Source organism: Ruditapes philippinarum, unplaced genomic scaffold, assembly GCF_026571515.1.
Source record: "Ruditapes philippinarum isolate M1 unplaced genomic scaffold, ASM2657151v2 ctg7348_1_1_1_1, whole genome shotgun sequence".
Taxonomy (NCBI): domain Eukaryota; kingdom Metazoa; phylum Mollusca; class Bivalvia; order Venerida; family Veneridae; genus Ruditapes; species Ruditapes philippinarum.
In genome coordinates, this window is record NW_026853969.1 from 65,696 (window position 1) to 82,379 (window position 16,684).

General features: G+C 38.2%; 1 protein-coding gene across 2 annotated transcripts in view; it reads right to left on the bottom strand.

The window, feature by feature from the left end:
* The window catches only part of LOC132738544 (alpha-catulin-like), a 46,113-nt gene extending 29,806 nt beyond the window's left edge, over positions 1-16,307 (bottom strand). For both annotated transcript variants that reach the window (XM_060726050.1, XM_060726051.1), the window contains exons 1-3: positions 16,153-16,307; positions 3,190-3,379; positions 1,065-1,243 (exon numbers count right to left, since the gene is read on the bottom strand). In XM_060726050.1, the coding sequence (XP_060582033.1) occupies positions 1,065-1,243; positions 3,190-3,379; positions 16,153-16,263 (480 nt within the window). In that variant the 5' untranslated portion in view covers positions 16,264-16,307. The remainder of the gene's footprint in view (positions 1-1,064; positions 1,244-3,189; positions 3,380-16,152) is intronic.
* Positions 16,308-16,684: the final 377 nt, after the last annotated feature.

A 16,684-nucleotide genomic window follows, 5' to 3' on the forward strand; every position in this document is an offset into this window, starting at 1 on the left:
TATACCTAAAACAGTAAAATAACATTTATTATACCTGAAATATTAAAATAACAATCATTATAATTTATGTAACAGTGTATGTACGTGCTGAGGCCTACATGGAAGATAGGGAAACCAAATGTGCTAGCCTCATTAAAAAAAGTCCTGACTGACTGACTGATTTTTTTGTTTGTTTGTTTGGGTTTTACGTCACACCGACACAGTTTAGGTCATATCCCGACGTTCCAGCTTTACTGGTGGAGGAAGACCTCAGGGGCCCTTCCGTGCATTATTTCAGGCACGACCAGGCACCTGAGTAGAACCATCGACATACATACCAATGGTCGGCTGATTATATAGTCTTGTTAAGTATCTTCTGTGTAAATAATTACATGTAAAAGTTTATAATTTTATCAAAGTAGAATATGTTACTATGATCCCTTGGCCATTTATGTTTGTTTGTTTGATTGGGTTTTACATCACACCAACACAGTATAGGTCATTTGGCGATGTTCCAGCATTATTTCAGGCACGAACGGGCACCTAAGAAGACCCACAGACTTTCGGTAAGCTAGCTGGATAGCTTCCTCACATGAAAGAATTCAAAGTCCCTGTCGAGATTCGAACCCACAGCGGTGAGGGGCAAATGGTTTGAAGTCAAGGACCTTAACAACTCGGCCACTCACTGACTGACTTTAGTTTCTTACTTCCTTACTATATGCTACACAGTACTCACTATGACAATTTCCCTAATAAAATTATAACCGGTTTTGTCCAAAATGAAAGATGGACAAGTCCATTCAATCCCCTATAGTGTGTTAAGGGTTAAATGTAAATTAGCCGTGTCACGACAAAACCAACATAATGGGTTTGCGTCCAGCATGGATCCAGACCAGCCTGCGCGTCCGCACAGACTGATCAGGATCCATGCTGTTCGCTATCAGTTTCTCTACTTGTAAAAGAGTTGGTAAGCGAATAGCATGGATCCTGATCGGACTGCGCGGATGCGCAGGCTGGTCTGGATCCATGCTGGTTGTAAACGCACAATGTTGGTTTTGTCGTGACGCGGCTCAAATATAAATTACCTTATCTTTGGATGTAATCAGCTGTTTGATAATTACTTTATCAGCAATAAGTAAAACTTTGGTGATAGCAGAGAGTAATTTCCGTGCCGCTCGCACCATGTGATTCTTTTCTGTGAAAGGTTTCAACGATCCATCATTAACCACCTGGTTATGCATTGTCAACTGTTTGATAGCATTACCTGTAAAATTAGGAATACAATGAAAAAATGTACAAGCAAACTGTAAAGGTAAATTATGCCTCAGAAACAGAATTTTTCTTCTATTTTTTTTTTTTTCATTCTTAAGAAAGGGCAAACATAGAGTTTTTAATTTAAATGTTTAAATAATGATTGTAAATACTTATACATTTCTTAAACAGTAAACATATTCATCCTTAGAAGATTCTAAGGGGGGGGGGGGGGATCCCAGTCCAGTCGTGTCAAAAAACCTCAGTGGAGTCCCTTTAATTTACAATTATTACAGGATCCACAATCATAATATTTTAGCTCTAATTGACCTAACTGAAGACACAGGAGCATTTGATGTTTATTTTAGAATATTTTAGTTGTTTTGTAGTTTTTTCCTTAGATTTTTTTTAAAGGGAGAATTCAGTTGGAATGGTTTATGTCATATCTCTTCATAACAATGCTATCCTTTTAAAGGCATATTATGCCTCAGAAAGGAATAGATTTTTCCACATTCTGAAAGGACAAACACAAGTTTTAAAATGTTAGAATTATTGTTTTAGAGCAAGTTAGATTCAAAATATGATTCAGGTAAATACACACTTTGGGAACACCAAAACAAAAAGCATTTGAGGAATAACTAGAACTGCCACTGTCATGGCGTGAATACCCCCGCATACCACTTTGTAAGAATCAACAGTGGCCATTTAGAGATCAAGCCAAATCTGAGGTTACTAAGCCTTTGCATTGCTAAGTTATGTATTCTACATGCTTCAAATGTGAAAATGTCAAAATCAATACACTGCTGACAGGCATTCTTAAGCAATTGAGGGGAAAAAGCTTTTTTTAAGTCAAGGTCCCTGTGACCTTGACCTTTGACCCAGTGACCTCAAAATCAAAACGGGTCACCTTATGGTCATAACTAACCTCCATGCCAAATATGAAGACTGTGGATCAAAGGAATCTTAAGTTATTGGGCGGACAAGCTTTTATAGTCAAGGCCCCTGTGACCTTGACCTTTGACCCAGTGACCTCAAAATCAATAGGGGTCATCTACTTGTCATGACTAACCTCCATGCCAAATATGAAGACTGTGGGTCAAAGGAATCTTAAGTTATTGGGCGGACAAGGAAAAAGTTATTGGGCGGACAAGCTTTTTATAAGTCAAGGCCCCTGTGACCTTGACCTTTGACCCAATGACCTCAAAATAAAAAGGGGTCATCTACTTGTCATGACTAACCTCCATGCCAAATATGAAAACTGTGGGTCAAAGGAATCTTAAGTTATTGGGCAGACAAGCTTTTTATAGTCAAGGCCCCTGTGACCTTGACCTTTGACCCAGTGACCTCAAAATCAATAGGGGTCACCTTATGGTCATGATCAACCTCCATGCCAAATATGAAGACTATGGGTCAAAGGAATCTTAAGTTATTGGGCGGACAAGCTTTTTATAGTCAAGGCCCCTGTGACCTTGACCTTTGACCCAATGACCTCAAAATCAATAGGGGTCATCTACTTGTCATGACTAACCTCCATGCCAAATATGAAGACTGTGGGTCAAAGGAATCTTAAGTTATTGGGCAGACAAGGAAAAAACGACGGACCGCCGGCCGGCCGGACGGCCGAAATGGAATAAGGGGCCATTTCTTTTGTTATTTTCTATTGTTTAATAGAGGGCCAATGGCCCCTTACTCTATTGTTACGGAATGAACTCTATTGTTCTCTTTTGTTCTGTTTACAGTTAGATGGCCCCCTATCCTTATTCGGTAGTGCAGCGGGGTGTCTGGACGGACAAGCTGATTCCAGGATACCCCCCTTACAACTTCCTTGTGCGGGGGTATAAAAATTAAAGCATTTCTAGAGTCAAATGGCCTACAATATGGACAAATTCTGTCGCGCAACTGCAAACCAACAATTTTTTAGTTCTGGCCTTATAAATTATAAAACTACTATTGACTTACCAGCTTGTCTTGCCTCAAGGCAAGTTTCACACATCTCACTGCGTAGGTCCGGATGTTCATCTCCGATAGATTCTCCGACAGCAACAAACCTGTCGACAGCTAAACTGACAGCCTCACCAACCTTAGCTAGAGCCCTCGCTGTCCGCTCTGTGATCTTCGTTCTTTCTTTATGGTTGACTAGAGTTGTAATCTGTAATATAGTAATTACATTCGTATAGCAGCCTAGTTTTCCGACTACACATGACTTAAATACATTTTTTTTAAAGTTTGTTTAAAAATATTTTACAAATATCACATTTGCCAAAGTTGACATCACTTGCCTCATTTCGGTCCCCAGTGGTAGGGTGAAAATGTCCTGACCATGATTATGTTCTTAACCAAGCCATTATATGAACTTTTTTTTTTGCAACAACCCAAAATAATAAAAGAGAGTAAATTAAATAAACATATGACAAATATTTACATGTTTTGGTTTTACAACTTGTAAAAAGCCATGACATGAATCAAAACATGCTTGACTATAATAGGATTACACGTATCAATGATATACCAAATGCTTTATCCCAAATCCATGCATGCAGCAAACCGGCCCCTAGGGCCTCCACACATGCCATCTCCATATCCCTCTTATATCAACCACCCAATCCATGCATGTCAAACCCCCCAAGCCATCCCCATGAGGCATGACCCAAATCTACAAATGTAAAACCCCTTAACGCTTAACCTTACACATGCCACCTCCAGACCCCTAATGCATAATCCCCTATTCCTGCATGTGAGATCTCCAATTCCCCCATGCATCCCCCCCCCCATTATCAGTAAGATGTTGAGATTTGTAACATGTCCCTGAGTCCAAAATATAACTTGTTTCCAACTTTTAACTACTACACCCCTGCATAATATAAAAATAAACTACTTAAATAAGTACACTGTTATATCATCAACTTTTCCTGTTGGTACACCCCTGCTTATGAACTACTAAAATGTTATATAGATCAATTATTCTTGTTGATACGCCTCTGTATATAAACTACTAAAATATGTTCACTGTCTGTTATATAATCAATTATTCCTGTTATTACATCATACAAACAGTGGATAGCAGCATTGTGCAAATTAATTTACAAAATATCTACTAAACGTTTCTCCCTGGAGGGCACAGTTTTGTTGAATTTCTCCTGTATTATTTGTATAGTGAGCTTGCATGATTCCAGGGGATAAAATCCAATTATCCAATTCTCCTCTGTTCCCAGACACCATTGATCCAGTTTACAATAAAAACAAGGACAGTAACAGTAAGCTTCAGTGACTCAGACCCCCCCCCCCCCAAACCCCCTCACAATTTATAGACACTAATTGGTATAGTTAATTGAAAGCTGCAAGTCTCTAAATAAACAAAAATATTAAACTGCAATAATTGTCTAAACAAACAAAAATGTTAAAACATTTAAAACTGATCACAGACTGAAAAGTGTTGCTTCTTATATTGTGACAGACAAACTAGTATTTGAACAACAGTCTTTTCCTTATAAAGTTCATAATAGAGGTGTAAATAACCTTTAACTTGGTGAATTCCCAAACTTGGCCAGCTTCCATTTTTTTCATCATTGGATAAGAATTATTCAGCCAATTAACAATATTGAACCTGGTCTGACTGAAGGGTGATCAGACTGCAGGGATGTGCAGGCTGGGCAGGTTGTAAGACTGCAGGGATGTGCAGGCTGGGCAGGTTGTCAGACTGCAGGGATGTGCAGGCTGGGCAGGTTGTCAGACTGCAGAGATGTGCCGGCTGGGCAGGTTGTCAGACTGCAGGGATGTGCCGGCTGGGCACTGGTTGTCAGACTGCAGGGATGTGCCGGCTGGGCACTGGTTGTCAGACTGCAGGGATGTGCCAGCTGGGCAGGTTGTCAGACTGCAGGGATGTGCCGGCTGGGCAGGTTGTCAGACTTCAGGGATGTGCCGGCTGGGCAGGTTGTCAGACTGCAGAGATGTACCAGCTGGGCAGGTTGTCAGATTGCAGGGATGTACCAGCTGGGCAGGTTGTCAGACTACAGGGATGTACCAGCTGGGCAGGTTGTCAGACTGCAGAGATGTGCCGGCTTGGCAGGTTGTCAGACTGCAGGGATGTGCCGACTGGGCAGGTTGTCAGACTGCAGGGATGTGCCGACTGGGCAGGTTGTCAGACTGCAGGGATGTGCTGGCTGGGCAGGTGGTCAGACTGCAGGGATGTGCCGGCTTTGCAAGTTGTCAGACTGCAGGGATGTGCCAGCTGGGCAGGTGGTCAGACTGCAGGGATGTGCCGGCTTATCAGGGCAGGTGGTCAGACTGCAGGGATGTGCCAGCTGGGCAGGTTGCCAGACTGCAGGGATGTGCCGGCTTATCAGGGCAGGTGGTCAGACTGCAGGGATGTGCCTGCTGGGCAGGTGGTCAGACTGCAGGGATGTGCCTGCTGGGCAGGTGGTCAGACTGCAGGGATGTGCCTGCTTTGCAGGTGGTCAGACTGCAGGGCAGGTTGTAAGACTTCAGGGATGTGCTGGCTGGGCACTGGTTGTCAGACTGCAGGGATGTGCCGGCTGGGCAGGTTGTCAGACTGCAGGGATGTGCCAGCTGGGCAGGTTGTCAGACTGCAGGGATGTGCCGGCTGGGCAGGTTGTCAGACTGCAGGGATGTGCCTGCTGGGCAGGTTGTCAGACTGCAGGGATGTGCCAGCTGGGCAGGTTGTCAGACTGCAGGGATGTGCCGGCTTATCAGGGCAGGTTGTCAGACTGCAGGGATGTGCCAGCTGGGCAGGTGGTCAGACTGCAGGGATGTGCCTGCTGGGCAGGTGGTCAGACTGCAGGGATGTGCCTGCTTTGCAGGTGGTCAGACTGCAGGGCAGGTTGTCAGACTTCAGGGATGTGCCGGCTGGGCACTGGTTGTCAGACTGCAGGGATGTGCCGGCTGGGCAGGTTGTCAGACTGCAGGGATGTGCCGGCTGGGCAGGTTGTCAGACTGCAGGGATGTGCCGGCTTGGGCACTGGTTGTCAGACTGCAGGGATGTGCCGGCTGGGCAGGTTGTCAGACTGCAGGGATGTGCCGGCTGGGCAGGTGGTCAGACTGCAGGGATGTGCCCGCTGGGCAGGTTGTCAGACTGCAGGGATGTGCCAGCTGGGCAGGTTGTCAGACTGCAGGGATGTGCCAGCTGGCAGGTTGTCAACTGCAGGGATGTGCCGGCTGGGCAGGTTGTCAGACTGCAGGGATGTGCCCGCTGGGCAGGTTGTCAGACTGCAGGGATGTGCCAGCTGGGCAGGTTGTCAGACTGCAGAGATGTGCCTGCTTTGGCAGGTTGTCAGACTGCAGGGATGTGCCGGCTTGGCAGGTGATCAGACTGCAGGGATGTGCCGGCTGGGCAGGTTGTCAGACTGCAGGGATGTGCCGGCTGGGCAGGTGGTCAGACTGCAGGGATGTGCCGCCTGGGCAGGTTGTCAGACTGCAGGGATGTGCCGGCTGGGCACTGGTTGTCAGACTGCAGGGATGTGCCGGCTGGGCACTGGTTGTCAGACTGCAGGGATGTGCCGGCTGGGCACTGGTTGTCAGACTGCAGGGATGTGCTGGCTGAGCAGGTAGTCAGACTGCAGGGATGTGTTGGCTGAGCAGGTAAGTCAGACTGCAGGGATGTGTTGGCTGGGCAGGTAGTCAGACTGCAGGAATGTGCCGGCTGGGCGGGTGGTCAGACTTCAGGGATGTGCCGGCTGGGCAGGTAGTCAGACTGCAGGGATGTGCCGGCTGGTCTGGCTCTATCTTAGTAACAATGTACAGGGAAAGGGGCTAATCACTTATAATTTCAGGCTTTCAGCAGTGGAAGGGAAAACTTTATGATATAATCTATGGTTATTATTATATTGATATATAGTCCTGCATATCAGACAGGAGATTCTACTGTTAATAACAGTGCTAGTCAAAATATATTGACAAGCCAAAGCTAGATTCTGAGATATTTTCGTTCTGGGTCAGAATCTCAGAGGCGAGAAATTGCCCAGTCACAAAATAGCACAATATTTTGTCGCGCATTACAATTAGTTTGACTTATAACAGTGCTAGAAAAAAATCATCAGCATGCTTAAAATAATGTTATTCTTACATGCCTTTTATAAACAAATTGCTTGCTTAGAAAGATTAACTGCCTAGCAATTTTTTTTTATTAAGAATCACATCTTTATATCTGTTCATGTTTTTTAATTGTAAATAATTATACAATCTGGGATATAATTATGTTGAATAAAATTGAAAATAATTGGTTCTAATCTTTAAACATTCGCAATTTGTTTTGAACTCCATATAATTTTGATGGAAAAAAAATATTTTGGATACAGACAAATATTTGACCTACCTACCTTGTAACCTACCTAATCGAGTCACAGGAGGGGGAACAAGAGAAAAAAATTAATTCAGGGCTTGCCAAAAAAAAACAACATGCAGTAGTACAAAGAAGCACATTGTTGATCAAACTGGGAGACATCAACATAAGTTTCAGCTTAAATCATACATGTACAATGTACCCTTTTTTTTCTATTTCAAATATCTTTCATGAAAAGAAGTAAATGTGTGGGTATACTTAATAACTTTATCTGCACTGAGCATTAAGGCATTAATTAATTGAGCCGCATCATGTCAAAACCAACATAGTGGGTTTGCGACCAGCATGGATCCAGACCAGCCTGTGCATCCACGCAGTCTGATCAGGATCCATGCTGTTCGCTTACAAACCCTATTACAAGTAGAGAAACTGATAGCATATGCGCAGGCTGGTCTGGATCCATGTTGGTCGCAAACCCATTATGTTGGTTTTGTCATGACGCGGCTCAATTATAAACTCATTGGTAAGTAAAATGCCAGATGTTTCTTGTATCCTATATGATAACATCCAGCTAATACTGTATACACAAGTAGAACTTGAGCTCTATTATTAAACAAAATATATAAACACTCAAGCCAACTGTTGCCACAGGCACATTCTAAATCATTATGTTGGAAGAGATGCAGCAAACGTCACTGATTCTTTGAGGGTTTTTTTTTTTGCCAGTCTTCTTTTCTTTCTTTTTTTTTTTGCACATAAAATAGCAGGGGAAGTAAGAGACAGCCTTTTCTCAAATAAAAGTCCCAGTTTGATCTGAAAATCCCAGTATCTATATTTGTTACATGAAAATTTTGCAATATTATGAAGATTTTTTTTGTAAGCACAGTTTTAGGCAAACTTGACTTTATCAAAACAAAAAAACAACAAAAAACATTATTAACTAGAAATGTGTCATCATGCCACGAATGCCCCCGCATGCAGCCAAAATTTCAGATGGTGCATTAATTATTTTTTTCATTTTAAGTTCAAAGCCCTTAAAACTTTTCAATGTTAACACAAACCATTTTCATACAATGTTCAAGGCACTGAATAATTATTCAGTCATTAACCTTTTAAAAATAGCATATTGCATATTTGTAGCCCCAAAAAATGGCTAAAAGTATGAGTGCTTGAAACTGAAGTTCAAAAATATTTCCAACATTCAGGTAAGATAAGTTTGTCTAAAATCATTGAACCATGACCAAATTCAAAACTTAAAGTGCTTATTCCTAAGATGTATCTATATTATTTTCAAAGTGAAAGGGGGCATAACCCTGCCACCAAAAATCATCAAACCATGCCCCAAATTCCAACTTGACCTTGTTCATTCCTTTGACATATCCATATATATGTCAAATTTAAGTTGAATATGTAACACTGTTGGGTAGATAATGAACAGAAACTGTAAATTTCATATTATTTTCAAAGTGAAAGGGCATAACTTCTGCCAAAATCATTGACCATGACCAAATTCCAACTTGGGCCTGGGCATTCCAAAAACATATCCCATATGTCAAATTTGAGTTGAATGTGTTGTACCATTGGGGAGATAATAAACGGAAACTGAAAATTTCATATTACTTTCAAAGGTGAAAGGGGCATAACTCTGCCAAAAATCATTGAACCATGACCAAATTTGAACTTGACCTGCGCATTTCTTTGATGCATCCATATGTCAAGTTTGGAGTTGAATGTGTTGTACCTTTGGGGAAGATTAATGAACGGAAACTGAAAATTTCTATTGTTTTTTCAAAGTAAAAAAGGGGCATAACTCTGCCAAAAATCATCAAACCAGGAACCAAATTCGAACTTGACCTGTATTTTTCCATGTCACATCCATATGTCAAGTTTGAGTTGAATGTGTTGTACCTTTGGGGAGATAATGAACGGAAACTGAAAATTTCATATTGTTTTCAAAGTAAAAGGGGCATAACTCTGCCAAAAATCATCAAACCATGACCAAATTCGAACTTGACCTGTATTTTCTCATGTCACATCCATATGTCAAGTTTGAGTTGAATGTGTTGTACCGTTGGGGAGATAATGAGCGGAAACTGAAAATTTCATATTATTTTCAAAGTAACAGGGGCATAACTCTGCCAAAAATCATCGAACCATGACCAAATTCGAACTTGACCTGTATTTTCTCATGACATATCCATATGTCAAATTTGAGTTGAATGTGTGTGACCGTTCTTAAGATAATGAACGGAAACTGATGATGACGGAATGACAGAATGACGGAAGGATGGAAGGACGGAATGACGGAAGACTGGGTAACACTATATGCCATTACATGGCAGGGGCATTAAAATGATTTTCATCAAAGTTTTATAAGGTGTGTTAAAATTTTACAATTTTCAAGGTTACAAAACTAAAACTCTCTAACTTAAAAGGCACTATCCCATAAGAGAATGGAAACAGTATTATGCAATAAAAAGAACAATAATTATTTATCTTCAAGACTCTTTTCTTCCCCCAGCATGCCCCCCCCCCCCCCCCCCCCGGCACCATTCCCTAGTTCCTAGAGCAATATTCAATCTTCAATACTTGATATATTGGAAAATGGAATCAAACAAACACATGTACTAATATTGATGAAATATGTATGTAAATTACTGTAAAATTTTATATGCCTCTGCCAGTCAGTGAGTTTTGTTTTGTTCATAGTGGACAACTTTTAAAAAAAAAAATCCTTATTGCCAATAAAGGGAGGTAATTGTCATCAGTCAGTTTTCAACTTATCTTAAGTCAACTTGTTTTTACTGCAATTAAGTTAAAATCAAGGATAAATGGTCAAACTTATTTTGAAGGAAGTTGAGTGTAATGTGTGCATTTACAATCAACAGCTTACAAAATAAGTTATCTGTTGTTTTCTATGCCCTAGCTGTACAAAACTTTGAAGTGCCTTCATTCAAGAGTTTTAATATTGAAAATAAACTTGTGTCAAAAATGCATCAAATTCTGAGCAAAAACACCATTTGTCTAATAAAAAAAAAATTTCCCAGTATGCTTGTGAACAGACAAATAGTTCTGCACATGTTGGTTCATGTATAATCAGACAGGAAGTGATAATTCATTAGCCAATAAAACAAGCACTATCTTATTTCTGCCTTTTTCAAGTTTTAATTTAAACCTTGAACTTTTAACTTTTGTTACTACTTAGATCAGGGTCTTTCAAACAGAATTTGAAAGACCTTTCTTATTAGATTATAATTATGAGTTAGCATATAAAACATGTTCTCCATGTGAAAACTATGCAACAGTGAAGCTTTGTTAATGAACATGTGATACAAGATACATGTACTTTAACACATTATCTCACATTACTAGAAATACAGCAACACATATTTCTGGTATAAGGTTACAGACATGTATAATTGAACCATTTGGTTATAATGCACTTTTGTTTTCTCTTTTAACACATTTTACCCAACATGTGAGAGGCTGCTGTTTGGACAGACAGTAATCACCTGATGATTGTTTGTTTGTGTCAGTGTTAGCTATTTGTCTTAGTTTTACCGAGTACCTGGGACTCAGTGATAATAGATCTGTTGCGTCCCAATTTCAATATTACAGAATTGTCAGTGTGGAACTCCATCAAACAATCAAATTTGTGAGCTTTACCTTAAATTTGACAGCTGTGAGCTCTTAAATAATATTGAAGTGCTGAGGATAAGTTAAGGAAAACACTAAAAATAAAAATTTGTTATGTTGTTTCACATTAGAAGAGCCAACAAATCAAAGCTCTACGGTCTTCAATAGTTTACTTTCTCGAAAGAATGTGGAAAAGGGACTCCTGATTTCTTTCTAACATTAATATAAGTGTATGATTAGGGTTTATTGAAATACTTTAAAATTTATATTTGGGGACATATTTCTATGTCAATGGACTTTGAAAATATTTGAGGTCTTACAAAAACTTTAACATAAGTGGTTACGCCTACACCGACTCCGACGCTCGGGTGACTACAATAGCTCTACTTATTCTTATCAAATAGTCGAGCTAAAAATTGCACACCTGTTTGTATCAATTTTACTGAATAAGAAAAATGAAACCAAAATTAGAGCAGTAACTATGCATGTTATGCATGACTTTACTTTTAAATCAAGAAGTGATATCCTTCATTTATAGATCATTTAAAATATCAAATTATTTTCTTTTTTGTTTGTTTTAAGTTAAAACTTAAATAGCTAAATACAATGTATACATTTATGTTTGATAGGAAAAAGTTGGGAAAAGATTGATCTTACTTAAAACCATTAACATTCAACTTTTAAGTGGCAATATATTGTACCGGTAGATTTTAACACTCGTTGTGATTTTGTCAGGCCTATGATATTTGTGGACTAATGTTAAAAGCTGATAAACACACCTAAGACCGATATAATTTATTAATTCTAAAATCTGAAGTTAATCATATACTAACCAACATTAGTGCCTTATTTAGTCCAGTTTCTATTTTTCATCAGTTTCAAATGTTAAAACATAGACTGTAAATTTGAATTCAAAACTTATGAATTTTGTTTCATCTAATTGGATCATGGGCTAATTTAAATACCTCATTACCATCTTCTTAAAGTATATACATGTATTTACCCCTACATCTGGAAAAAAATCATCAACAAGTGCAAACAAAAAACCAATTTTGAGGTTTATTTCACCAAAAGTGTAAGACAGACAGGGACAATGTAATTTGAAAAGGTTATGGTAATAGTATTGCAACTGAACATAAAATGGACAGTTTATACTTATTTCCCCGACACTTTTTTCCCCTCCATGAAGCCACCCTGCCACCATTACAAAAGCAATTTTTACTATCATAAATTATCCTGGTAAGCCTTTTCTATCTATTTGCAGACAAATGGATTATTATACCAAGGGTCAATTTCAACCAGGAAGCCTCCATTTCAGGATAGATTAGTACAGTATATGATTAAAACATTACTAGCTTACAGGCTGTGATATCAATATATTGATATTCAACAATTGTTACAATATCAATTCACAATTTAGAATATCAATTCAAATTATAATAACCCCTTTCTTCATGGATGTCAAGACTGTGAAAATATCACTCTACTTTGTGTGAAGGATAGAAGTCACTATTCTCTTTTTCCTTATTTCTTGCCTAGTTTGTACATGGAATTTAAGATTTACTATGCCCTTGAGTAAAATATTTTAATCTCAAAATTCATTGAAATCTATAAAATTCTTACAGAATATGTCTTATTTGAATAAAAGAATGAATAAACTATATGTATGGAAAGATTACAGGTAAAGTAAAGTTGGTACTTTTTTCAGAAAACTGCCTTTTTTAAAAAGACAATATATTTTCATGATGTGACCACCTATAGTGTGAAGAATTTTAAACATAACATATAGAGATCTACTTTATAAGAACTTGAGAAGTCAAAACATGTTTATCTTATATTTTCATAGAGACTGTGTAGCAATTAACAACAAATTTGAGCAAAGCATATCTTTAAATTTTTTGAGGTCTGTAACAGAAAATTATGTCAACAAGAAAACATACTTTCTTTATGTATTATATGTTTCTGATGTATAAAACAAGCCCGACGTCTAATAGTTATTGCTGATAAACTCAATATAAAAAATAAAAAAATGTCTATTTTCTTGGCTTTCAAGCTTAACACAAAAGTTTATCAAATTTTCTTTTCAATTTTATGCTTAATCATGAACAAAAACTCTCAATGTAGTTATCAATTTAAAATAAAATTTTTGCCTATCGGCCATACTGGTTAAATAAAGCGCTTTAAGACTGATTCCAAATTTTTAAAACAGAAAAATATATTTACTCACGCTGACTTTGCATGGGGAAACATTTCGTTCAACAGTGTAAGAAATTCGGATTTAAATCCACTAGGCGGACTACCTGATTGGAATATTAACCACTAGCCCAGAAGACATTTCAATAGCACGATTCATTTGTTCAAAACAGTTGTTTATAGTGCCTCTGAAAATACAGTAGTCTGGTCGGGCTTGTTACTGTAAAAAGTTGGTAGCCCAGGGAGAAATTTAGTAGTCAGGGGCTATCGGACTACTGCTAATTTCGAACACTGGTTCAAAAATATTTTGTTTGAAACTTTTGACTCATTTAAACACTTGCATAGATCAGAATTAGCCAATCAGATTTTGCGCATTGTGTAACAGCCATTTGTTTATCGACTGTATAAGTAATTCACTTAAATAAGAGGATTTAATCACGATTTTTTAGATGTGTGTTTAATTATTTCCTGAAAAGGTAGATTCATGTTTTATTTTTGTTCATGAATAGGTCAAAATCAATGTATTTATACGCTGACTTAACCCATTACATGATATACATGCCTTTTAACGCCTTTTTTCACCCACCTTTTGTGTTGTCTCAAATGGTGAAAAATGCCTTATTTAAGCCCCTAACACTAGTCTTGTTTTTGTTTGAGAAATGTTGTTGAAAAAAAGTGACCACTTTTTCGGCGCAGCCCCACACCATAAGATACATCAAGGGGTTGCCAGGAGGGGGATGTGCCCCCTTCTGTATTGGGGGTTTGAAGGTGGCGGTAGTCTCCCTCATCAATAAGAAAATTTTGGACTTGTGAGAGGCTAAAAAAATGACCCCAGATCGATCATAAAGTAACGTATAACCAACGCTGAAAAGCCTTTGACTCTATCTCATTCCATTGAAAAGTTGCAACACTTTGAAATCAATTTTGATGGATAAAATTAACGCAAAATAGTGACTTTTGGCAATTTTGAGATGTCCCCTCGTTGCCATGGTAACAAGAAATTTAAGCCTGGGCATGTTGTTACAAAGGCAATGATCCAGTCAACATTTATGCCAAGTTTGATAAGTATTGAAGCAGTTTTTATAGTTTTATAGCAATATGAACTTGTAACGGGAGACTTTTCAATGAAAACAGCCATTTTTCACAAAATGCTCATGAAGTAATTGGTTAAGTGTTTTTAAGTGCTATGGCCTGTGTATGCGTTTTAGTGCAATTCTGATAAGAAATTGCTTTGCCCAGAAGCAAAAATTTCTCAAAGCAACATCATATTTATAGGACTATGACAGTTCACTGACTAATAATTGGCTCTATTCTTATTATCGTCGAATGACCTGTTTTTACGCTGCCCTATTTCGACGCCATTTATATTTTGCATCATAATTGATATAAGCGGCCGCTTACGTCATATTAATGTACTACGCTATAGCAAAAGGGGAATCCTCTAGTTGGTTAGGTAACAATATGTAGTAAATAAGACACCCAAAGGTAAGATTTAGCATGTTATACCTTATTTAAGAGATTTTTGTATGATTTCACTAATGCAATTTTGACCCTCGCTTTATTATGTCATGTTTTCCTTGAAAAAATCGGCTGGAAAATACCTCCCTGTCTGCTGACCTCATTTCCTTATTCTCAGGTCACGTGGCAGTAAAATTACCCAATAGTGTTTTTTTTGGTGCATTTTTTCACCCTAAAGCAACCTGTACCTGTTGTAGATTTTTTTTGCGGTTATTAATTGATAAATTAATGTTAATTGAAAATTAATTGGATATATTTATGTTATTTGGATGGAATGAATTGCCATATTTTCATTAGTTGCTCCACTAAATGTATTTTTTTGTTTTTGCAGGTTCGACAAAGAAAGTAAAGGTGCTATTTTCCAACCACGGACTTTAATTGACAATAATTGTAATATAAATCCGTGTTTCCAACCTATATTTTTTCAGCAGAGGAGGTCAAACAGACTAGGGAAACTGTCCAAACCACTGTAAAAATACAACAATAGCATTTATCACATATTATTATGCTTTATTTATGAAAGAAATAAAGAAAAGATAAACAAGTTTTCACTTGTTGATACTTTGCAGGTCTATGCTCTTGATATTGGTGAACAACGTAAGTAAAAGAATTATGGTGTACAGTCTCCTATCGTGTGTAAATAAATTAGCCAATCAATAGCGTCGTTTTAGGGCACTCTCAATATGGATGACAGCGCTCCAAATGTATCTATTATCTTCCGTTAATGTCAAACCCCTTGTGGGGACGTAGACAAATAGGATGCATATCAGTGAAGAGTATGCAGAGTTACATATATTAAGATTTAACAAAGGCTGAGAAAGGAGGGGTCATGATCTGGCCAAGGACGGGCTATATTCTGGCATAGACCCCAGGTCTTAACCAGGAGTTCATTTCATAAAGTAAGGTTCAGGTTAATAAGGTTCATTCCATTTTCTATAGTGTATTTTATACAAGTTTTACTTCTGAAACAGGGGTCTAAATCTCTTTTCCAGAAGATTGCCAAATGAATGATAATCAGATAATTTGCGTAAATTTATATGAAACTGAAATCAACCTTTACTCTCTGAAGCTTTTTATACCTATAATGACAAATCATGACGCAAAATAACTACAAAATAAATATTGCTTTCATGCAAAAGCTACATACATTGTCAGAATATTCTTATTCTTGTCATCTGTCAAAATTATTCAACCATGACGGAAACAAGTGTCCAAAATTATAAAGTTAGATCTGTGGCTTGCAGATGTTAAGCTATCGCAACAACCAGGAACTGACTTACTTGAGTTACTAATGGAATTAATGTCTGCTCAACAGATTTAGTTTTAATTTCCAATGTTATTTTTGTTTCATTTCGGTCCAGACTCGGGTGATGCTGAACCGCAGCAGCCATCTTTCATGACCAGCCTCGTTTTCGATATGTAATTCATTCGCTCCACGAAGTTTCGTCCTTTCGCTCTGTGCTTTTAATATTTGCGCAAACGACTTCTACTTCTTACAAAGCAAGACACCCCCTCTTTTGTTTAGACGATGCTGTTAAAATGGTATTTAAAAGTGAGATGTGATCTCCGGGCAAAATGTAGAATGGTCTTAAACTTTGGATTAAAGATCATGTAACACAATGGATTTATTTCATCAATATGATGCTCAAATTAAGATTTAGCAATATTGTAAGTTCCAATAAGCATTATTTATAAAGATATTACCGAATTTAACATTTTATGTAAATAAAAGGAGGTAATTAGAAATTTATTTTCTATAATTTTTAAGTCAAATTTGTCATTTAGAAACAAATGCATACTGTATAATTTATT